A 25,026-nucleotide genomic window follows, 5' to 3' on the forward strand; every position below is an offset into this window, starting at 1 on the left:
ATAGCTTTCTTGATTATTAAGTTCTGTTTAATTTTCCTTGCTAAATTCAAAGAGGTTTTTAAAAGTGATGAGACACAAATTGTGTTTTAATTTTGTGAATGGACAGGATTTCCCTACTAATGTTTTTCTCTCAACTAGAAGACCATATTCAAATCTGTTCTTGACTATTTCAGGTAGAAAAAAAATGCTATTTTCTTTATCAGCAATCTTCTTTTCCCCTAAAAGCATTCACTCCATATTTTTTTGCTCAGCTGCCAGCACTTCTGCTCTGCTACAACACAGATTTATCTCAGAGTTTATAGCTGTCCTCACTTTCAACTTTTTTCTTCTTTAAAGAGTTGCAACTTATTATCACAATCTGCCTTTTTGATAGTGAAGTACTTTCTAATCAAGTACATGATTTCACTTTTAACTTATCCTAAATTCAAGTCAATCGCTGCAAGTTTCCTAATCATCTCTAATTCTCTCATTTATGGTACACATTGATGCAGCTAGGGCAATTTATACTCTTTCATTTTTGGTTCAAACAACTTATAGCAAATTGGCAATTTTATATATTTTTTAATCCTCATATTTTAAGCCTGACAAGCACTTACCCAACATATTCCGAACAGAATTTTACCAGACCCACAAATAAATTCAAAATGAAGGGGAAAGTTATACAGGTCTGTTCATCATCATCACTTTTTGTTCTTTACTGTATCTCACTCAACCAGCTTTTCTTTTTCATTTGATTTAAAAAAAAAAAAAAAAAAAAGATAGAGAGAAAGAAATAGGTTTACCTTTAACCAATTTGCATTTGCCTGCAAGGCTGTTCCAGCCTCAGAGGGGAATACAGCTCACCTTAGTCTATGTTTTAGACTAGGATGTTAACCAAAAATAAAAATATTGATGTATAAATAATATTACTAATAACCTGTACAGATTTAGAGCTTTGCATTCTAATGTTTTAACTAAAAGTGAAAACTACATGTATGTAAATGCTTTTCATAAGTATTAAAGTGTGTGTGTGAGGGCAAGGAAACAGAGAAAATGATGAAAAATAAGTTCAGCAGTTCAAACGACCACCAGGAAGTCCAACTCTGAAAAAGCTCACAAGAAACCAGGCTGTTTGCTCTGCCCATGAGAAACTCGATTTAGCAGAATAAGCATTTTTGCAAGTGAAGTGGTACAGGCTTCATAGCTGTTAGAGGATTCAGGTCTTTGCGAGCATCTATACCCACCTGCTGGTAAGGATCCCTTTTGTTGTGAAGCATGTTGTAACTGGAGAATATGGAAGCAGTCATTTAAGCAGTTCATGGTTGCCATGGAAGTTGCTTTGAGCATTAATAGGTCTTGATCCAAGGACGTAAGGTGACCGGAGACAGGAAGGCATTCTATGCTCCTGATCAAGTCTCTCTGCTGGCCCTCAGCCTGAGACATCATCTATCAAATAAAACAGTTTTAATCAGAAGATGATGAAAATACGTTGTGTGATATATGTTGAGCTGTGAACACAAAGGGTCCGGAAAGATATTTTACAATATTAATAAAACAAGGTAATAAGATGTGCTAGCTTCACATGTAAAGTTAACCATACATTACTGTGCTTAATGCAGCCACTAAAATTCCATGAAATGCATGATGAAATTCCCACTGCAGTCCATGGCACTAGTATATTAACAAGCGAAAGAACATCAAGACGACTTCAAAAAAGGCAAAGAGGGATTCGAACATGGCACATGCTGCAGTAAACATCAAGCACTTTCCATGCTTGGCTGATAGGGACAAGAGGAGGGGGGGAAAAAAGGAAAAAAAAAGAACACACACACACACAGGCACAGGGAGTGTATGAAGAGTAATTAAGCTCTGTGSTCTGCACAGCCTGGAAAGAGACAATCTATGAGGATCTTCCTACGGATGTCAAGGTCTTGTCACTCTTTACAAGATGGATCCAGTGCTTTATTGGACAAGACCTGTATCTCACAGGCCAAACTAGCCAGGATTCTCATTTACGGTCTGCATTATCACCATGCTTAGGATGATTGTTTCACTGTATACTACACAGAGAAAAACAGAACAACAACAAAAACCAGGATTTTTGCCTTCATGATGGGTTGAAATTAAAGCTTTCTTATAGTTATTTTTCCCCCTTGTTCTCCCCCAAGCTGTTTCTCTCCTTCCTTCCAAACAGGGCTATTCAACCCTGCATCATGGAACTTGCAACAGTACATTTGCCTGAAAATACAGTGGCAAAGCACACCGGCCATCAAGCAGCACACTGTGGTCTTTGAAAAAACTAAACACTTTCCTCTTTGAACTCACAGAAGCAAAATATTGCCCGATTTTCTTAGGATCATGGGGATGAGCACAGGCTTCTATACTTGCTAGTTACTTTTCTGAGAAGATGTAACAGCATTAACGTAACTGGATATCACTGATCTGCAACGATTATACATTCTGGCAGTTAAGTTAAACCTAGGAACAGATCAAATAAGGAGAGCAGAAGAATAATTTCTCAAAAGAATCCGAGATGCATACGTGCACGTCTGCCACAACACTCGGCAGTTTGTTAATTTACCAGCTCTGGCAGTGCCTGTTTTCTTTCAGCATCCTGGCTTGTAATCTCTTCCAAGAACTGCTTTTAAGGTTTTATACAATAAATACTCAAGCAATAAGTATTCATTCAACTTCACATTATGTGGCATTTGGAACATTTCAGGGCTTGGCTACATAGTATGCTAAGGTGTGAATTTACAGAGCACACGGCTCTTTAAAAGTGGAGTGAACTGTGCACAGTCAGCCTTAGCATGTCCTAAGAGTAACAATTCAGAAAGGTAGTAAAATACCTTTCATATAGCCTCGCTTATGCAAACACACTGGTTAATATCAGAACATATGAAATATCTTCTTCCAATCATGAACGTGTTACTTAAATCCTTGTGTAAAAGTTTTTTCCAATACTTTGAACAGTTCTACTGTATTAAAAATAAATAATAAAAAAAAAAGGGGTAAGCATGCCACAGACGATTAGTTGACAAATCATCACGGCCCTTCTGATGATCTTTGCTATTAATAATTTATGCTGTGGTAGCACCCAAGCACCTCATTCCAGCATCAGATACCACTTCACAGGACACTGCAGAGTCATGGAAAGCAACAACGCCTCCTTAAAGATTATGACTCTAATGTAATGCAATAGGGAACTCTGTGTCTAGCCTCAGAGACTAGTTTGGTGCATCCCTTCAAAAAGTACAAATAAAGTCCAACTGCACAGATGTACAGAAGAGTTTGACAAGATATAGTACCATGTCACAAGCAGTGTCCTTCTCTTATGGCAATAGAGCAAGCAATGCTATAATTAACATGCGAGTTCAGATAGGCATATCTCCCCTTCCAAAGGGCACACTTTTTCCCCTCGTATAGGCTCAGATTTGTAAACAAGAGAGAGAGCTTTCCCCCTCAACAGAGCTAACTGAAAACTCTGAATCCGTTCAAAGTACAGGGGTCATGGTTCTTGTTTTGCAAACACACACGCCTGTAATTAGTGCAAGTCAGCATAAAGATCCTCTTAGATCTCTTGTTTTGCAAGGTTTCCAAGTCAGCAGCAAGACACGTTTGGTCAAGAACAAGGGGAAGAAGTAGAAGGAAAAGGGACTGACAGAAGAGCCAACTACAGTGCATTCGTGGGCAAATTAAAAAAGAATCAACAGTGTGGCAGGCACTTAGGAAGAGCAGGGTTCTTCCCATAGCTAACCAAACCGGGTTTGCAATTATTCAAGCTGTGTTATGCTCAAGTGTAGCAGTCACACACCTGCCCTTTGTTATTTTAAATATTTTAATTTTATATTAAAATCAAAAAAAAATTGAAGGCATTGTATCCAAGCAAAAAGATGCTTCAAAAAGCTAAGCATAGTAACTTCAAAGTTTGGAAAAACTACCTTTACTGAGGATTCCTTGAGTCCTGTAATTAGGTTTCTCACTGTTTGGGTTTTGTCAAAGTAAGGAGGAATAATTTTTCTTAGCATTGCAAAAAGCGCAGAAAACAATATTCRTGTTCTCTTTTGATTGTTATTCAGTTTGGTGACACAGCATGATTATTTATTGACTTTAAAATTACACTTTAGTAGGAGCTTTAGATTTATATGATCCACACAGTAAATATTCACAAGTTAAATCAATGAGCAGTCAGTCAATTACTGTCAGTCAAGATAGGCAGGTTATTATTTCTATCTTTTCCAAAAGACACTAAGTCTGAATGAATAGTCAATGAAAACATACTTCTGAATTGCTCATTTTATTCCGCTCTCTTCCCAATCACATCCAACCCTTGACAATTTGGCCACATGAATTAGTATGCCAGAAAGTCATACTAATATTCTTCAACATCAACCATGACCAAGTTCTTCTTAGTCATATGAGGTACAAGAGGAGCTTAGTCAATTTTTCAATTATCTGACATGGGGAGGAAATAGCATATGATATAACAGTATCATAGTATACAGTGTTATACTTCGTTACAGGGTACACCGTTGTTAGCTGTAGTGGTAGGCCCTGCAAGGATCAAAACATGCAAAGTTCTGCCTTGAGTGTCAGGATATTATCGCAGAGCACAAAGAAGTCAAAGAATATACTCCGCATGCTTCTAACAGCAAATCAGGGCAGGTTACTTATCCTCCCACAGCTCTGCAATAATAATTTAGGACATGTGTACAACAGTAAATCCAGGTAGGAGTAGCAGGTTTCTCCACCATCCTAAGACAATACAACAGTTCTTTCAAAAGATTATTTGAGGCATACAAACCTCTCTAACATCCACAAGATGATCTGGCTGCAGAATAGGAACTCTTTTTCCAGTTGACAATCTGTGATGTCCAACATTAAAAAAAGAAATTGCATTTTGGCTGGGTCTTCTTTGCACACCAGGAGAGTTGCCACTTCCTTGGGATGCAAGAGAGAAGCTGCGAGATTTCAGAGGAGGGTTGTTCTAGTGAATAAATAAGCATATTAAGAAACATTTACAATTAATTCCTAATACCCAGCAAATACTCTAATTTGAACCATATAGCAGAATTTTAATCCTCGATTTTTATAAAGCAAAGACAGATTACAAAACCCTAGTAATGTATTGGTAGCAACTGCTAAATAAATATTTTGCACTATCTGCTGATAGTTGTCCTGCTTTACAGTGTGATTATAAGCAATCTGTGAAATGTGATAGATCAGTATGCACCACTTCATCTGATTTGAAGACTAGCCCTTGACCTGCAGTAGTACTAAAAACTGAATTCATCCGAAACATACTGGTAGGCTGGGTTTGAATGGGTTTAACATCTAGTGAAAGAAAAGTAAATTTCCCAACCCAAGGGAAGGGCTTCAATAGCACTGAAGATGACCTATTTCATTATCCGTTAAGAAAATGCAAAACCACTGGAAGACACTGGACTATTACTCTGATCTTTTAGCTCCGCCTGTTTTGTATACACCACCTCAAGAGTACCTGATCTAGGAGAACCGCTCAGCTCTTCAGAGACAACAGTGACTTTACTTTGTTTCATCACTAAATCATACTTCTATTACAAGTCCTTTATTACTCAGAGGGATGTTTCTTGCCATGAGGTTTAAGCCCAGCTACTCTCCTTTGGCAGTACTTGTCCTAGATCTGATTTTACCACCAGCCCAAACTATTTTTGCCCAAGAAAATACCAGTCATACAATACCTTGCCAATAGCTTCCGTGTGATGTTGTGTGCATATCTGCAGCCTGCTAACCCAGTGTTGCCGTTCTTTAGCATCAGTGGCTAATAAAAGCAAACCAAAAGGATTATGTAAGAGACGACAAAATATGAACAAAAGATTGCTTAATTCTTTAAAACAGACAAAGGACTTGAACAAGTTTTAGATAAAATGTTTTGTRATCTTAAAATAAGCTGTAATTCGCTACAACATTAAATCAAGTTCAACATACATGGCAGGTACTTTATTTTATTTTATTTTTTTTTGGCGGCACAAAAGCTTCAACAAATCCCCCAGGCATTTTTAATCCAACTACATGATGTATATTTTCCTGGTAGACGAATAAGGTACCCTGAAGAGGAAAATAGGACAGCAAACCTTCAAGGGAAGGGATACTAAAGATATTATCCTAGATTTCTGTAGTCTAAGAAAGCAGAAAACAGGCTTCTACAGCCAACACAAAAAGGCTAATATGTTAACATTAGAACTAATGTAGCCCTCTACAAGCATCAATACAGTACAGTACTGTTACATAAAGTAATTTGGAAAATTCTGAATCAGTACAGTTTAAGGACACTATACATGAAGGTTAAACCTCCATCCTATTCATATTAAGTTCACGGTCTTCTGAAAAATCATCAAACCCAAAGAGTAAGGAGCCATCCAAAGAAAAGGATGGTTCTTTGATAAGGGTGGGATGACAGTTTCATGCATAACGCTCTCATTGTAGCGGTCTGCCAAACAAGTTCTTTTGCTTTGGATGACGGATGGACACACAGCCAAAACCAGAACTGAAGCCACAGGTGAGAGACAGGAGTGTCCTCTAGTGGAAGAGTCCCCTGTCCGGTAACTTAAGTCCTACCTCTTAGTTTATACTGCTCCCCACTGGCAGCATTGACGGTGAAGGTGTGAGAGTCTTCATCGCTGGGTGAAATCACAGCCCCCGCCAGCTGCAAGGTTCCCCTGGGCTTTAGATGCCTGGACTGTTCATTCACAAAGTACTCCAGTAGGCCAGCGTCATTGTTTAAAACGAAAAATCTGCAACGATAACAAAGCAAACACACAAAATAAAAACAGCTCGTTATTTTTCTTTTTAAGAAGGGGGACAGTGGGGGGGGGGTGGCGTCAAGACTTTCATCACACCCTGACAGAGATGGGATTAGGATTTCAAGACACATGGCAGTAAGACCTCACCAAAAGTGAGGAATAAAATCCCAATAAGACGACACAAAAATTAGATTCATACCAAATTTTCCCTCGCAGGCCAGAAATGTTATAGCACAGCAGAACTGTGCCCACAAAAGAATGCTACTGCAAGATTTTGGGGAATTAAAAGAATATTCTGAATTCTAAGGCTATTTTATATATATATATGTGTGTGTGTGTGTGTGTGTGTGTGTGTATAAATTTTAAGGACAAAACAGCCCTAGATACAGAACAGTCAAGTTTGCAAAACTGAAGCAGTTCCAAGTTAAAAAAAAAAAAAATTCACGCAGACAATATGCTTTAACTATTCAGCTCAGTATAACGATAAGTATATTGACTCAAGTCTTCAGCCAAATTCCTACGCTTCCACTGCCATGCAATGCAGTGTGTTAAGGACTTGTCTCTCCAGCATTAATTTAATTGCACTGTTCTGCAGTGATCTCTGGAAACAGCATCACAGGGGAAGTCTCACTAGAGTTTCACTTGTTGAAGAAAAACCAAGTTACTCCATGGGAGATAAACATGCTATAGAATTAAAGGCCAGACACTTGCTTGAGTTTGGATTTTCAGCAAGGAACTCAACTTTTTGAATGATGTCACGAATCAATCTCAAAGCAGAAGTCTCAGCAGAAAAAACAAAATCAGTATTTTAAACAGAGAAGAAAAAGCATTAATCAATGCTGCATATCCTTTTTACACAGTTAAGCACAGTTATAAACCACCAAAGGAGTTAACTGCTTCAGACCCCCACTTCATTTTTCTAACTTCTTAATCACGCTCCAAAATATTTGTTTTATTAACACGGGTTTATTACTCATCTACACACTACTTTAATCTATAGTACAGAAAGTATAAGAAACTTTCATAAAGTTTACCTTACAGGAAATGAAAAATCACAGCATTAAGTATCAAACAGTCTGAGACATGCTCGTGTAGATGTCGCCAAGAATTGATCTTGCTTCAAAAAAAAAAAAAAAAAAAAAGGAAAACACACTTACCGATATTGCCAACCAGTGACGAGATTGGTGTATTTCATTAAGTAGCCATAAATATTTTCCATGTGATCACTATTACAAAGAAGAAAAATGAAAAAGAAAAGCAGTCAGGCAATACCAAATGTACTGCAGATCTTTGCAGCTTTTGGTCATCATTTTCTATTCTCTGCAAATTCATTTCAGCAAATTGTTCAAACTTCGATTTTTAGAATGGCACTAGCATTTTTCATAAAATTACCAGTAGTTACCAGAGTTTTCAGCCTCATTTCTAAAGTTATTTCACAAGACAGATAATTTAACCAGATTTACTGGACTGCGAGTAATTTCCAAGCATAATTAACTTCACCAAGACTTGAGATTTATTCAAYAGATATTTCCGGACACCTTTATACTAATTTCAAGTAATTAAAGACTGTGTATCCATACTTCTGTTTTCTTCTTCCTCTTCTAAGCAAGCTTTGTATTTTTGGACTCCTGAATTCACCCTCTTCCTCTTAGCAATCTTGATCGGGGCACTAACCAAAAACAACGACCAGGTATTCCTAGACCRACATGGCTCTACTTAACTTCCAGAATCATTCCTAACTACACCAAATACTCTTAAATAGACACAACATGTAGGTGCACGTCACATCAAGATATTCCGAAATATAAAACAAATGCCAAAACGTCTCCTCCTCAGGCTTGGCAGGAAAATCCAGTAGTTTCTCTTTCAAAGCCCAAACTTGCAACATACACCAAAACCAAGAGCCCCTGTAGGGCTTTTAGCACCGCGGGTTAACATCGCTACAGGCGAAATACATTAGCACTTCTGAAAATTAATTATCCAAAATAAGGTTGAATGGCTACAAACTAATCTTATAGCCCCAGTTTAAGGATGTATTTTAGACGGCACATCCCACACTTCCAGCAGCACCACTCCAACRCCCTCTGCTCTTACGGAGGAGCACACAGACTTTGAAGAACACAGGCTTTCAGCAGATTATTCAGGTTCTACAGGAGAAAAAGTTTCCTCCTATTCCAATGAGGAGCCAAAACACAAGGACCCAAATATCAGAGACTAACCATTTCCTTTCTAAAAGAAAGCTCTATTTCAGTCATTTAAATTAGATTTTAAATGCCAGTAGCTTGTAATCTTTTGAAGATTAAGTGAAAATGTATCCAAGTCCATTGGAGCAGCAGCCTGTCTTGGTCATTACGAGGTGGAATTACTTCTGTTTTAGCAACAGTGGATAGGCCAGGGAAAATAGAACTACAAGAGCCAAAGGATCAATTGTATTTACAGATTTTGGCTGCAAACATAAATGAAGTGTTCACAGCATTAAATATTAGTACAAATTTCAGTTATAAATGGTGTCACTTAGTATCACTGAATTAATTGGATATCTGAAAATTCAGTTAAATTTAATGTTACACTAAGTTCTATCCTAAATGAAGCTATTTAGGATGCCACTAATGAAGACAACCTCACAGTAAATCACTGCCATAGGAGGAAGTTTATGTTCAGTAATACTATCTTACGAAGAGATGTAAAAACCTATTTTTGAAGAAAAAGCAAGTAATTGCTACTTTTTAATATTACATTTAAAAATAGAAAAAAAAAAATTCTCGCTATTACTAAGCAGGAGGACTCTGCAGCAGCCGGTATTGAGGCAGTATGTTGCAGTGAAGTGCAATCAGAGGGGCGACCTAGGAATGTAATTTATAATAGCTCATTAAGTGATAGTATGCAGATAAAAACAGCCAAGGGAATAGAGGGGATTCAGGCTATCATACATTTTAAATGCACAAAAATGCTGAGGAGACAGAACCAAACATCCTCCGCAGATCACAGAATCACAGAATGGTTGAGGTTGGAAGGGACCTCTGGAGATCATCTAGTCCAACCCTCCTGCTCAAGCAGGGTCACCTAGAGCACATTGCACAGGATTGCATCCAGGCGCGTTTTGAATATCTCCAGAGAAGGAGACTCCACCACCTCTCGGGGCAACCTGTTCCAGTGCTCTGTCACCCTCACAGTGAAAAAGTTTTTCCTCATGTTAAGATGGAAGTGTCTGTGTTTCAGTTTGTGCCTGTTGCCTCGCGTCCTGTCGCTCGGCACCACTGAAAAGAGTCTGGTCCCAGATACCTCTCATTTGCTATTACGGGCATAAAAGGGAAGCAGAGTTTACACTTCCTTGCTGTCAGAATTTTGCTGAAAATTGTGAGACTGCATATTCATAAGAATGTACAAGTTTGTTTTTTAATAGTCTGAAAACTGTCTCTAGTCACAGTTAATTGTTTTTCATTTAGTTTATTGACTCCAAACTTCATCCTTGCTTTTCAGTTATGCATCCTACAAAACCCTGCACGCTCGGACTACAGCCGCTGCACCCTCCTGTCGCCTCCTGCCTAGATCACAGGTACATTTAACAGTACAAGCCAAGAAATCCAGAAGAGTAACCTCAGACTGAGGAAAGTCAGTAAGGAGAAATCAGGTATACACATATGGCCTTGGAAGTCCATTCATCTGACAGCAAAGGGAAATCAAGCACTCTTTGATTGAAGTTATTAGATAGATTCTTTTAAGTACGACTGAGGAGGCCATCATACTCATCCGTCTTAAAGTTGCAGAAGGGAGTTCAATTCTGTACGTGACGTATTTCCACACCCGGCTACGTTTCTCTGCCTAAGGCTCCTTTCCCAGAAGCGCCACGTGCCCTCCGTCCGCATGTTCCTCTGTGCTCAGATTTTCATTCTGCCTGGTCCCGCAATTAAACAGCAGCTTCTCCAAATGCCTCCGCTTGAAGAACTCCAGAGGTCCTGCTAAATCAGCCTTTCCTTCCCTTCTGATTTTCATCCAGGCTGAACTGTATTGACTAAACTGTTTTCAGTCTTAATTTTCTTTACACATTTGCAATGGAACTGTGAAAACCCAAAAGACTATGTTTAGGTTTCACCCTGCCAAAGGCTGGGCAAACTTTTAGCACCCATGCCAGCCACACATTAGTCTGCCTGAAGAGCACAAAAAACTTGGCTGATGTTTAAAACATTTCCTTGACAGTATAAGGGCCTAGAAGCAAACAAGCAAGCAAATAAAAAGAGTAAAAGCACAGACCTTACAGGCATTAATCACGCTTAGTTCAACAATTGAACTAAGGCTCATTTTTAAGTAACAGCTTTATGCAATTAAAAAAAAATCAAATTTAAATTCAGTCTGCAAAAGGAGTATCCTATAACTGTACAAACCATTTACAGAACTAGAGTTAACCTCTTAATCTTCTTTCGGGTAAACACTGGGACTTACCTACGAATACAAAAAACCATTCTTAGTATTATAAGGAACACAAAGGCAATGGAATTAGAACTAGGGTTTTTTGTTTAAAAAAAAAAAAAATCTTTAACATCAGTGCTTCCACAGCGAGAGTTAAAAAAAATAAATCACTGTTGTAAAATCAGCTAAAGCAGTGTTGTAAGGCAGCTAAGACCATGGTAAAAAAATAGTAATATTTCACCAGTAGGGAATTAACAGTGTGGCTCTTTCCAGGGAGCTACTGAAAGCTTTCAGATGGCAGATTTGAGACAAGAAGTTCAGGCATTGGCTCTGCTCACAGAAAGCCACCAGGGTGGAATGCAATTATTAAAATATGAGTAAGATCTTCCTTAAAGCCCTTACCACCATCGTTTCTCATGAAGCAGCAGTAAAACCTGTTTTAAGGTGACCTGTATATTTCACAAGTCCCCGCAGTTCCCCACCGTGGCAGCACGCTTATACATCAGGGTTTGGGGTTTCTAGAGGAAATAAATAAATAAATAAATTTCAGAAGTGAATTTGAGTCAAAACACAGAGCAGCTTAGCAGAGCACTCACAAGGAGGCCTGGCTGCGGTGCAATTTTTCACTCACTTTAGAAAAAAATCTTAGCACTAAGACCGCTAGTTACCTGCATTCACACGTACTTACGAGTAAGGCAAAATGAAAATTTTCATCTACCTTTTAATAACCGATATGCCGTCGCTGCTATTCAGGTTGCTCACAGCAATCTCAGGTTGCCAAAGGAACAACAACAGCTCAGCAGCGAGCCAACAACCTGTAAAGTCCGTATTTAGGTAGAAATTCAAAAAAAAACCAAACCACCAAGTGTTGCAACAGACCTGCCACTGCCTTGAACAAGAAAAAAACCACAGTTTCATTTTGTCTTCTTCTAGAGCACTTTACCGCTAAAATAAGGACACCTTGCAAATCACAATAGCAGTCCAAGGAAACATTACTCAGCACTTAGGTATTTGTGGTAGAACATTTTAACCCCAGTACATTAACAAAAGAAAACAAAACGAAACAAAAAATCTGTTCTTCAAAGGTTGAATACCACTGAACATGGTTACCCACATATCACACGCTAATATTTAGTTTATAAATACAGTGAGGTAGACCAAAGCTGTCCCTATAATGACCACAGGAAAAGCCTACGAAAAGTTGCAAAAAAGTTTGCATTCTCTTCCGAAAACAACCCCTCCCCAGCTTCAAATCAAAGAAGTTTTCTACAAGCCACATTTTCATATATCCAAGTGCTACTAGAAGACAAAAATAAATAAAATATCTGCAATTGACTATTGTTATTTTATATGTCCTTTTCTGCTGTGCCTCTTCAGCGGGAGCAGCTGTCACAGCCTTGCAGCCTGCCTTCCCGTTTCGGAGGAGGAATAAGGGTCAGCGATAAACAGGCCAAATTCCTTCTGCATCCTGTTTACATGCAACACCCCAGCCTTGAGCAGGGCCACGTGGAAAGAGCAATCCCCGAATGACGTCTTTCGGGAGTTTCAGCCAAGGCTCGCACCTGATGAGTGCTGGGCCAGCATTTTCTCCATGAAGAAAACACCACGTAGAAGGACTCCCCGCATTCCTTTTTTCCCTAAATTGCAGCTCTCCCCGGAAGCCTCACAGCAAATCACCGCTAACAGTGACATAAAATTTCACCTATCTGGAAAGCACTCAAAGAAAACTTCCAAGATCGCCCTTCTGGTGATTTTAATGTCAACAGGCGTAAAGAGCACCGCATAGGATGCTTTAGGCAGCCAGTCCTCTGAAGACCAGGCAGCTGTTTGACTAGCAAACACCACCGCCAAGTGCTTCCCCATGGGCTTGCGCAAGGGCTGGCTTCAAGCAGCTGCTGTGTACACATGGATTTGCTTCAGCGGAAAGGACTAGCAGGAGCCAGCAGGCCGTGCAGATGTCGAGGAGGGCTCCTGAACCGGGATCAGCCTCCACGGGGTGCTAAAGCCTTCAGGCCCCTGCCAGGGGAAAAGGCTCTCTTCTACAGGGCTCACAAAGCCATGAGAGACTATCTTCAGATTAAAAGCAAGCAATAAAGGAAAGAACAGGATGAGAAAAGAAATCCAGATCAGTGAGTGGTTCTGACTATGTAGTTCCTCGTTCGAAAAAAGCAGCAACTGTTTTCACTGAACTTGTTCATCTCTGACGGACGACAGGCTCACGGGCTGCAACAGCTTGCTTATTCCTCAGAGACTTCTGCAAACTGTGCATCTACAAAGCACGGATTCCCCTTTTCTTTACAAGAGAAGTGGGCAGGGAGGGAAAAGGAAAAAAAAACCCTACATCAGCAGAGGAAGCTTTGGGCATATCCTCTGCAACTGCACAGATCCCTTGCTCCCAAGAAACCACTGCCATGTTAAGACTTCTCCAGCTCCATGACCCTTTGGAGCAACAGTGAGCTCCCCAATACACAGGGCAGGATAAGGCAGAAGTCCCCAGATTGCTTACAGGGTATCTGTATCAATAAGTTAGCTTTGTTCTTCTAAACTGCTTTTAAGGAAAGGAGGGAGGGGAAAAAAAAAAAAAAAAAAAAAAAAAAACGAACCTCACTGTGCGATTCACCAATACCGCCATATAGTCAGCTGCAAAGCGGTAGCAGAAGCTCCTAGTCTTCAGCTCACACATTTAACTCTGTATCTGATTATGAATTTAGAAACCAACAAACAAGCGTAAGGAAAAAAGATCCAACAACATGACAAGAACACGGACAGTAAACCCCGGGAACGCTTCAGAACACTGCTAGGCTGCAAGCGTACAAACGTGCTACCAACACAGAAACCCTCGCTTGATGCAAGACCTTCTTTAACATATCCCTGTAAACCCTTGAGGGCACAAATAGGCACTGGAAGAGAAGTGCAGATTTGCCATGAAGGAAGAGTACGGCAGAGCTGAAACAATCCACCACGTGTCCATGAGCGATGCTGCACAGGCTTCCTACCCTGGCAGCAAGGGGCTGCACAACAGCACGACCCCTCTGGGATCAACACTGCACTTGCCTGTACAGCTAAAATTTTTACCAAGACTAAGTTCTCAAGGGGAATGATGAATCGAGCTTAAGAGGTTTTTTTTAAATACCATCCTAATTAAACTTGCATCCGACTCTCCTCTTTTCTGCATTAATGCTACAGTTCGATTATACACAAATGAAACCGTAGTGCAACTCTTGCAGGGCAGCAACAGAAGAAAAAAGGAAAGAGCCGGTACTTAATGAATAAGTAGCAAAACACTGTTCTCACTGGACTACTGCAAAACTGATTATTTAACTATTTTATCATTTAAAGAGCTCTTTAGCTCTCAAAATATATCTGCCTGGAAAATAACTGCAGTGCGTTTCAGTTAAGCAATGTCTCTTCTGTGTACATAAACAGCAAGAACTCTTCCCACATACAATTTATTTGTGGATTTGCATCCAAATAATACAATGGAAGATAATACAAAAGTCAGTAGCCAATCCTGCAGATTATTCTGCAAAAGCAACTAATGTTCAAGCTACCACTGATAAAGTAACTGTAGACAAACAGCAACAGCAAACAGCAACACTTTAGAGCTGTGGTGTAGAAAAACCAAGCAGCTCAAAAGGTACGAGCTTTCCACCTTGTATCTCTGGAGCATGACTGTTGCTGCCTGCATTCCTGCAGCTCCATTGCCACTTATATCACCAGCAAGTTTGGTGCCGCACCATAACTAGTATGTGAAGTTGTGCATTATTGTTACCAATAAACAAAACTCTCCCTTGAAGGCTGGTTTTAGAAAGCTCACTAGATAAATTACAGCTGCTCTGCTCAGCAATTGCTACTGGCACAACATAATCCAAATACGTTGATGGATAAGTATCTTTGAAATTCTGCAATATCTGAAATCTAAAACAGAAAGCAGTGTATCTGCTACTTCAGAAAGTAGTGGATCCTGATAATTACTATCCACAGAAACTGGTGGAGCAAACTCTGCATCACGCTGATACTCTATGCAAAGTCCAACATGTTTTAGCTTAACAACTAATACATTTTTCTTCCTGAGGCATTTTGGTCTGCTCCTAACCTAGTAGCTCTTGACCTACCAGAAGTATAAATATATGCTCTTCTAATTGCAGGACTAATGTGTGATTATGACTTAAACAAAAAATTACACTGACGGTTACACATTGCTGTCCTGGTCTTTGCAGCAATAAACAAGTGGCAAATACACTGATCGTCTACTCCAAATACATCCCTCACACTTTTTTTAATTATTATTTTTGAACCATTTTTGAGACTTTTCAGTTTGAATACAGAGGATAAAAAAATCATCACCATCCCGCATACAAGCAAAAGCACATTCAATGGACTACAGTCTATATATATTCAGAAATGCCATAAGCCTGGAGTACTACAACACAGACGGAAAAACTCTGGGCCACCAGGCTCCGGGAGCAGCAGTCAATGGTTTGAAGTCTAGCTGGCAACTAGATACAAGCGGTACTCTTCAGGGGTCAATACCATTTAATGCCTTCAACAAAGCGGCCAATGGGACATGCTCTCTGCACCCTCAGAGAAGACATTGAACCAAGGGGAGCAGGCAGGACACAAAATGGGCTGCCACCCAGAGGGACCCTGCCTGCCTGGAGGAACGGGCTGACAGGCACCTCCTGAACTTTAGCGAAGGCAATGCCAAAGTCTGGCATCTGGAATGGAGTAACTCATGCACCTGTACAAGCCAGGTGTGTCACGACATACAAGAAAAGGCTGAGGAAGCTGGGTATTTTTAGCCTCCCTCAGAAGGGAAAGTTTAAGGGCATCTAACTGCTGCCTTCCACTAACTAATGGGTGGTTACAGAGATGACAGAGTCAGCCTCTTCTCAGAGGTGCTCAGCAAAAGGACATGCTTCAATGGTCACAAGTTGCAGCAAGAGAAATTCCTTGTCAGACGTAAGGAAAAATTCCTCACAGTCAGAGGGGTTAAGCACTAGGATGGGAGCCCAGAGAGGCTGTGGGATCTCCACCCTTAGAGATGCTCAAAACTCCACTAGAGAAGGCCCTGAACAATCTGACTTTCCTTTGCAATTATCCCTGCCTTGAGAGGGGTTTCAACTAGAGACCTCCAGAGGTCCCTTCTAACCTAAATTATTCTATAATTCTACTAAACACAACAATTGAACATCAATATTCACAGAATGGTTGAGGTTGGAAGGGACCTCTGGAGATCATCTAGTCCAACCCCCCTGCTCAAGCAGGGTCACCTAGAGCACATTGCACAGGATTGCGTCCAGGCGGGTTTTGAATATCTCCAGAGAAGGAGACTCCACCACCTCTCGGGGCAACCTGTTCCAGTGCTCTGTCACCCTCACAGTGAAGAAGTTTTTCCTCATGTTCAGATGGAACTGTCTGTGTTTCAGTTTGTGCCCGTTGCCTCGCATCCTGTTGCTGAGCACCACTGAAGAGTCTGGCTCCATCCTATGACACACTCCCTTCAGATACTTGTACACATTAATAAGATCTCCTCTCAGCCTTCTCTTCTCTATGCTAAACAGGCCCAGCTCTCTCAGTCTTTCCTCATAAGAGAGATGTTCCAGTCCCCTAATCATCTTCGTAGCCCTTCGCTGGACTTGCTCCAGTAGTGCTACATCCCTCTTGTACTGGGGAGCCCAGAACTGGACGCAGTACTCCAGATGTGGCCTCACCAGGGCTGAGGAGAGGGGGAGAATCACCTCCCTCGACCTGCTGGCAACACTCTTCCTGATGCACCCCAGGATACCATTGGCCTTCTTGGCCACAAGGGCACATTGCTGCCTCATGCTTAACTTGGTGTCCACCAGCACCCCAGGTCCTTCTCTGCAGAGCTGCTTTCCAGCAGGTCAACCCCCAACCTGTACTGGTGCATTCCTACATTAAGATTGAGACATAAGGTACTCAGAAGTTATAAAACACTCTAAGACTGCACATATTTTAGTTTAACCAACTATGATTATGACACTACATAAAAATAACAGGATGACTTTCTCATTCAGTGCTTTAAGTGGACGGTAAACCCCAGAGACAAGGAAATATTCACAACACTGTTCCTTTTCACTGTGCAGTGGACAACAAAAGGTCTTACTCCTTTGGCACTCATGCTCTAATAAAAAAAGTTTACTTACGGATTTCTTCTGTGGTGTTTGTCATTGATATTTACGAAGGATTTAGTGCAGAACAAATAAAGGAAGAGGACATTATTATCCCATTTTACAGACATAGAACTGAGGCAAAACAGATTCTTCAGCTTCTCTAACTTTAAGACAGCTGTGACCCAATTTTTAAGCTTCTAGCATGTCATAGCAGTTCTTATGTTCAAATCGGCAGAGGGAAGAAAAAAGAGGAACAGTGATTACAGGGGGGGAACGGTTTAAGCAAGATGACTGTTACCGCACAGGAAGTCAGAGCTAGAGTCAGAAACCAGCTCCTTAAAACAGCATCCTGCAGTTTTACCCATTAGACTTCCTTCTTTGTGCTGCAGACCATCCACTGCACTTCCACAGCAACAAACTCAGCTAACTTCACCATGCAAACTGAGCTCTTTAGGAAACTTAATTGCCAATATCTAAACACTTGTCAAGTTTTTAAAGACTTTCAGCCTCAAAAACTCTTGTGAATTTACACGTAGAAGGAAAAAGGCAAAAAGAAAAAAGAAAAAAAAAGCAGCATATTCATGGCAAAAAGTCTTCCCCACGACACTGAAGTCCTTGCTCCAAAGCACAGAGGCATTGCAGCTTGTCAAATACCAGATCTTCAGTTTAACAAATAAAAAACCAACGTCATTTCTCCTCCCCTACTTCAGCCCATCCTCCTCTCACATTTCATTATTAGACACAGAGCACAGAAAATCTGCAGTGGTGCAAGTTTCACAAGTATCCTAAAAAGAAGGTTGTCAAACTGTTAATTATAGGCTGTGAACCCCTCCAGTAAAAATTAATCAGCGCGGCAGATGAAGGGAATGGGTGTCAACGCAATGTCCTTAAGTAAATAGGAGTCCTTGCACACATGCCTTCATTTTCATGGTATTTTGAGTACAGCATATGAACCTGCCTAGGACAACATAACTGCAGCAGCTGGGCACTTTCCGGTTGTGCATTAAGCAATGTGACTAGGTCAGCCACAGGCAGTTTATTTTTCATTTCTCTCTGGGGAGAGAATGTGTGTGGCAGAGCAGAATGTTAATATTGTAGGCAATTTTAATTAACACACTACTACCACCTGATTACATTGTAACAGGCAAATGTTGAAAAAACATGCTTTGCACTTAAGAGAAACACAGACATTTGAAATGACTATGAGCTCCTACAGGAATCTATTCCATGGAGAGAAAACAAATTATTTGGTATTTACAAGCCACTTAAAAGTTTCTGCCTCCTCTGTTTAGTTGAATACTGGGATATCCATTTAGAGTAGGCGTTAAGACAAATATTCTGCTACATCAGAACCAACACCCCCATTTGCCCACCCTGCCCCAGCGAGTTTTACAGCCTACTCGTTCAACGTGGTGATGATCCGGGAAGCATGAGAGGGACCCAACACTTGACAACCACTTGTGGAGCGGCCACAGGGGTCAAGAAGGGGACCCCAACCTTGCTGACCTAAATCAGCAATTGGGTACTAGAACAAGAGCTACGATGAAGCACCTATTTAAATTACCCAAACCTGTTTCCCCAGTTCTGTTCGCTTATTACCCCCTCACACACGAGATTTACTTTTCTTAATTTACAACCCACTGCAAGCTTCCATTCGCTCCAACTCCATTCACCCAGTTTATAAAGACCTGTGAACATGAGCGGCTTACCTGCCTTTTGAAAAACGCTTGGGGCTTCAACAAGTGTTGAGTTAATACCCTTGATGAACAGCAACCTTAGTATTTCAATAACACAGAAGGGATCCTGAGGTTGATACGACCAGCTGACCACTATAAATAAGGAAGCCCTGTCTATTGTAATCAGTAAATTATGTTAAGCACCGCATTTCTAAATTGGTGTTATGAACACAGTATACTCTTTAAGCCAAGACTCCAATGTGGCTAAATAAAGTTTTCAACCATTTCCCTCCAACAGATCACAGGAACACGTGACAGCCACCCTAATTTGATTTTAATAATAAAGAGGACTACAATACACAGTCACAAAAAAATTAAATTCTGAGTTTTATAGCAACCATTTGTGAGAAACTCATCCTGTCGGTACCGAACTCAACACGCCCTAAAGGCCCGCAACACACGAGCGAGCCGCCAGGGCTTTCGGAAGGCCTCTTCGCAGATCCCCAGGAAGGGACGCGACGAGGATCGCGCTCCCTCCGACAGCAGCCGCGCATCGGAGCCCTCGCCAATCCCAAAGCGGCTCGAGGCGACGTCAGAGGAAGTGTGATAGCAGAGGAAGGGGCAGCCCGACGCCACTGGTGGCCGCGCCTCGATGTCATAACGCGGCAGCCGCCGCTGCCAAACCGCCCAGGCAACGACCAGCACCGGGGCGCGCGCTCTCCTTCCGCGGTCGTGCGCAAAGCCGAAGGGATTTAGCGATCGTACAAAGATTCCGGGTAGGAGCGCAAAAGTTTTTGGTTTGTTTTAAGCAGAGAGAAAACACAGATCACAAAGGGAGAGGGGGAAGGAGAAAAAAAAAAGGGAAGTAACAGCAAAATGAGAATTATAAAGAACTGCCCTAGGATTACGCTAACATGTATGCTAAGGTTTGGGGTTTGGGGTTTTTTTTCTCTCTACTTATCCAATACTGACTTTAATGTGAATTCCAGCCTGTCCTCAGGAATACAAAGTTAATTAGGTCAGCTAATACGCTGTACAGCAGGCTAAGCAACATTTAGATGCTTACATTAATACTCTAATGAGAAATGGATGTTCAGAGGCAAGAATGAAGGATCAGCAAGGGAGAGGTTCCCAATATGACGTGCTGTTAAACAACATGTTTCCTTTGCCTGATTTATCTGTTTACTGAGTTAAAGTGAGTCACTGAGTTCCCGTGTTTCTGAGTCTGTAGCTTTAAAGGCCGGTCAGATGAAATTTATCCTCCAGGATCAAACATGCTTGGAACGAACAGAAACGCATAGAAATTAGACAAAATCCCATACGTTCTCCTGTGCCAAAGACTGAGATAAACTGAACAAATTCAATCAATTTTTCTTGCAGCAAATATTGCTATAAACTCCACCTTCAATAAAAAGGAGTTTTATCAACATCCACTCAAGAGGACCGTATCAGTTGAAAACACTTCCCTTTATTACTCCTAGCCAGATTCGTTTTTCAAGATAGCATAAATAAAAATCATTAAATACCTTCCACAGTCCAGATCAATCTTGCACACTTTGCTTCCACTTGTCTGAAGTGCAAAGGATTTTCAGCCCCCCCAAGTTAACTGGGATCAAAATCTTAACTGCAGTAAGCGTTTCCTTTAAGATACGCTTCATATGATATCAATTTATGAAGGAGTCCATGTTCATTTCAAAATGCTGAGTTCAACTATATTCATGTGTTTCAGCCACAAGTTCCTCTGTTACATTATTGCGTGCTGATCTGCTCAAACACAGAAGACTCCAAATCAAGGTCAGTACTTGCTTACTCCCCTTTTTTTGTCTTTATGAAGATTGGTTACACAGTGTCAATGTCAACTCTAAAAAACCAAGGCCCTTAAAAAAGACTTGCAACCATCTAACTTGTTTTAAAATTTTCTTATCTTTTGCATGTGATACAATGGACAAATTACAGTGCTCTACTGTTACTTTTTTTGATTGAAACCATCCTCTGAGAGTTAAAAGGTTTTGTTCGCCTTTATATCTGCTTATTCTCAGCTTCTCCTATTCCAGCCCAAAGGTACATGAGAGTAATACTGCAAGCAAATTTCTATGTTGATAGCCTAATCCCAAATACAATCTACCCAGCATGAGGAACCTTATCTGCCATTATCACCCTTCACACAAAAAAGTACCACTGGTCTAGGAAATTTACTCCTTAGAAACTGCTTTAACCCAAATGTTCTTCTGTAATAATTCCCTGCTGTGAGTAATCTTGCAGCACTGAGTAACAAAAACAGCTAACTAAAGATAACTTGCTTCCTTAAAGACAGAGCAAAACACATCTGTAGCATTTTACAAATATGTATGGCAAAATCCATACTGAACAGATAATAAAAACAAGTCTAGAAACAAGAAACACAGGCAGTTACATGTAAAAATACACAAAGAACGAAAACGCAAATTGTTTTTGTAATGCAATTTAAAATCCTAAGATTAGCTATTATCAGGAAATATATGAACGCTTTGTGTATATTTTAAACCAACAAGGGAAGCAATGCTAGGAATCCTTTCAATAACATATGAGCTGACAGATGTATTTGAGAACAGAGGCACTAAGAAGAATGTAAGAGGATGGCGCGTTAGCATGTCTCCAACTTGGAAAGACAATCTTGTTTCTCTAGCCAACCAGAGTACTTTGAACTTTTAATTTTGTAGATAAATAAGAACCAGTTATTTTAAGTAGCTTCTCTCAAAATCATCTGAAAGTCCTTCAAGCCAGGCTGAGAGGATTTGTCATATTTCTCTGGCACATATTTTGACCCGCTTTTTATTTAGCTCATGGATACAGATTCTGCTTTCCTATTCTGAAACGTTTATGCTAGCTGAATGAAGGACCTGTCAAGGCTGTCTCCCTTCTCTCACCACCATTAAACTTCTCTGTTCATGTAACCTAGAGCAAGGCAAGAGTTAATGGGGATGCTTAGGGCTAAAAGTAGGATTGTTGAATGCAAATAATTCTTTATATAGGCAATACCATATTTATTTCCTAACCTGATTACCAACGGAGATAAATAAGCTGTTTAGAAAATGTTATAATTTTAACTTTAATTACTTTACCAAGTAATCTTTTAATAGTTTAAAGTCATTCAGAATTGTCATCTCATGTTAACTATTTTTCTAAATGAAAATATGGGGGGGGGGGGGATAGAGAGAGTTTAGCATGCAGCACATCCTCTCAGACTCTCCTTTTTCCTACTTCATTGCAAGTTAACAGACACACTATTACTGACACCAATCAGGAAAAGGTAGCTCAGCACTGGTTGCTCTCAGACACACCCTGATCCTTATCAGATCCTATATTCACATAAGCAAGCAAGATAATTTCATGCCAAATGTCTAAAACAGCAGTTTCTCAAGTACTCTTAACTTCCATAAGGTCAAAAAGCATCTTACTTCACGCTGAAGAAACTGAGCCCTTACAGATTTCACAGGAGGCACTGTGGTATGGCTATCTAACCTCATCATATATAGTCTACAAGTAGCAAGTCCACAAGAAGATTTAGCTGTATTGCTATGTAACCTGAAGTGTCTGGCAGCCTCTGGTTGTCTCTTCTTCCCCACCATGATAAACATTTGGTCTAACTCTATCACAGCTATTTAAAAAAACCTCCCACTCCCCATTATTCCCCTATAAAAATATAAAGTTAGACCTTCTCCTTCAGTTTTTATTTTCTAGACATGCACCTCACATTGGGGATGTGTGACTTCCCACCTCTTTGACAGAGGCTCAGTTTTCATTACCTCAGGTTTCAGCAATGACTGATTTTGTTTTCATCGTCATCATTTCCCGTCTGAAAGCACTGAAGTATAAAGTACCTGTTGTCCCATTTGTCTTATGACTGTGCTACAGCTGTTTTGACAAGGTGCTTCACCATAAACAGTTATACTTCTGCACCAGATTCATAGTCTATCTTGACTGTGTACTTCAGGACCCTTCTTCTGTCACATTGCATAGACACACACGGCTCATGCTCTGTGCTATGAGCATTAAAGACATAACTTCCACTAGAAACTCTTACCAAACGCAGCTCAGCAAATCTATTTCCAAACCCAGGATTTTAGACACTCACCCATTTATTATTAGAAGGGTCTTCTCTCAAATATTTCAGAATAAATTAATCAACTGAACAAAAAAGTAAGGTACAGAATCCTGTCCAGGAGATCGCAAAGTACACCAATAATGATAAGGGGGCTGGAAGAAAGGATGTTTTGTGAGTAGTTAGATGTAGAGTTAGAGACAAACATAGGAGTAAAGAATTCATTCCCACCACAGCAGAGAGCAACAGTGAGGCACCTCAAGTGTCCACAGTAATATAATTAGTATACTAAACTTCTCCCAATGATCAAGGAAAAAAGTAAAGAGAATAACTTTGCACTGGAATTTTAACGCAAATTAAACTGAAAATTGATAGTTGCCAGAAATAACATGGACAATTCCCACTTACTGCTGGGCTCTGAATTAGTGACAGGCCCATCAAGTCATGAACTAGACTATCACTTAGAAGGTCAATACAACTTCTGTCCTACAAGCCACAACACTGAAAGAAGAAACACAACAATTGAATGGGTAATTTTAAAAAGAAGAGTTTCACTGTGTAGTGTCAAACTGTGACCACTACCTCAAACACAGTCTAGCAAAAAGAGGTTCAGACAAGGCAGTGAAAGCAATTAGATACTTGAATCAAATTCCACATAAAAAATATAAAATACCTTCATTTTGATTGGTTGTGTACTGTGGAAGATATTCAAAATAAGGAAGTTATATCAGTCATACTGATTTATGTTCTGTACTAGGAGAACAAAAACTTCTGATGAAAATGAAAAGTATTCTTAAATAAAGGTACAAATTAGATAAAATAACCCCTGTAATTCACTGGTGCAAAATATATGGACAGTATGTGCTTGATCACAGTAATAACACCCAATGTCATAAGAAAACCTACAGTTCAGAATGACTGACTAGAAACAATGGCCAACATAATCAGTTATTACTCGACTGGACAAGAAACTTCCTTTGTTTAACAGCTTGAAAATTTAGCTCTTAAATCATTCATTTTCTTTATGTTACAAGCAACCCTAAAGGTAAATTAGTTATGACCTAGATTCTCAAAGATTACTGAGCTTTTACTCCCTATTAAAATCATCAGGCATTAAATACCTCCACAGTCTGGCCTAGGTGCTCACTTCTCTAAACCATCTGATCTTCCTGCACTCATGCACAGCACACAGAGACAGACTACGCTCTAGTTTTTCGGTCCCCACACGCAGAAGCAGAAAGCCAGTCCATCTGGGCTGGCAGACGACTGCTTTGGAGAATCTCCATTAGAAGGAGAAGTGTGCAAACTTCACATAGCAGCAACACTTCCAACAGCAACACAGCAGAACTCCAGGCAGAGAGGAAAGACCGAAAGCAGGGGCGCAGAAACCCCTCAAGCCAGGCCTTAGAGAGCCTGTTACCTGCACGCGAGCCTTTTAACCAGAAAACATTTTAAAAACACACGCCAATGCCCACGGGTACGCTCACCCGCGCACGCGAGCAGGCCCACCGCTCAAAGTCAGTATTTTAACTTGAATCCATTCCAAACTAAGGCTCTGCATTTGGCTTTTCCCATCTTCCCTGCTCACTCTGTATTTAGCTTTTCCCCTTTTCCCTGCTCTCTCACCCTTTACTTGCCGTGCCTGACCAACCGTTCTCACGGCAAGCCGGGGGAGAGGGGAACGCAGCGCACACCCTGGACGGGAGACCTTCCCCGCCAGCAGCAAGTCACAACCATACTGTCTCGCTACAGCGATGGCAATTAAGCTCCCGGGGCAGCCCCGCCCGAGCCGAGATTGGGCACAAAGCGCAGGCTTTCGACAACGCCGGGAAGGGGAAGCACGCCTTCGTTAGGCGCCGTTAAACAGGTCTCAGCGTGCCGCTAAGGAAAAGGGGAAGAAAAAAAGAAAAGGGAGGAAGGCAAAGGCACGCTCCCCGGCAGCACCTGCAGCCGGACCGGCGGCT

The 25,026-nt window shown here is 40.6% G+C and overlaps 2 protein-coding genes across 5 annotated transcripts in view; one reads left to right on the top strand and one right to left on the bottom strand.

The window, feature by feature from the left end:
* Positions 1-17,448, bottom strand: part of OSBPL11 (oxysterol binding protein like 11) — a 33,079-nt gene extending 15,631 nt beyond the window's left edge. Inside the window, exons 1-6 of one of the 3 annotated variants that reach the window (XM_026087393.1) lie at positions 17,339-17,448; positions 7,919-7,987; positions 6,577-6,752; positions 5,700-5,779; positions 4,784-4,966; positions 1,224-1,425 (exon numbers count right to left, since the gene is read on the bottom strand). In XM_026087393.1, coding sequence (XP_025943178.1) covers positions 1,224-1,425; positions 4,784-4,966; positions 5,700-5,779; positions 6,577-6,752; positions 7,919-7,987; positions 17,339-17,433 — 805 coding nt within the window. In that variant the 5' untranslated portion in view covers positions 17,434-17,448. Of the gene's footprint in view, positions 1-1,223; positions 1,426-4,783; positions 4,967-5,699; positions 5,780-6,576; positions 6,753-7,918; positions 7,988-10,043; positions 10,082-10,358; positions 10,436-17,338 lie in introns of those variants that run through there. The other 2 variants (XM_026087394.1, XM_026087395.1) reach the window with 2 other exon arrangements.
* Positions 17,449-19,601: 2,153 nt separating this feature from the next.
* LOC112976309 (glycerol-3-phosphate dehydrogenase 1-like protein) overlaps positions 19,602-25,026 on the top strand; it is a 36,465-nt gene continuing 31,040 nt past the window's right edge. The window contains exons 1-2 of one of the 2 annotated variants that reach the window (XM_026087398.1): positions 19,602-19,757; positions 20,711-20,775. The gene's annotated coding sequence lies outside the window, so the exon portion shown is untranslated. Of the gene's footprint in view, positions 19,758-20,710; positions 20,776-25,026 lie in introns of those variants that run through there. The other variant, XM_026087396.1, reaches the window with a different exon arrangement.

Source organism: Apteryx rowi, unplaced genomic scaffold (assembly GCF_003343035.1).
Source record: "Apteryx rowi isolate R43461 unplaced genomic scaffold, aptRow1 scaffold_715, whole genome shotgun sequence".
Lineage (NCBI taxonomy): Eukaryota > Metazoa > Chordata > Aves > Apterygiformes > Apterygidae > Apteryx > Apteryx rowi.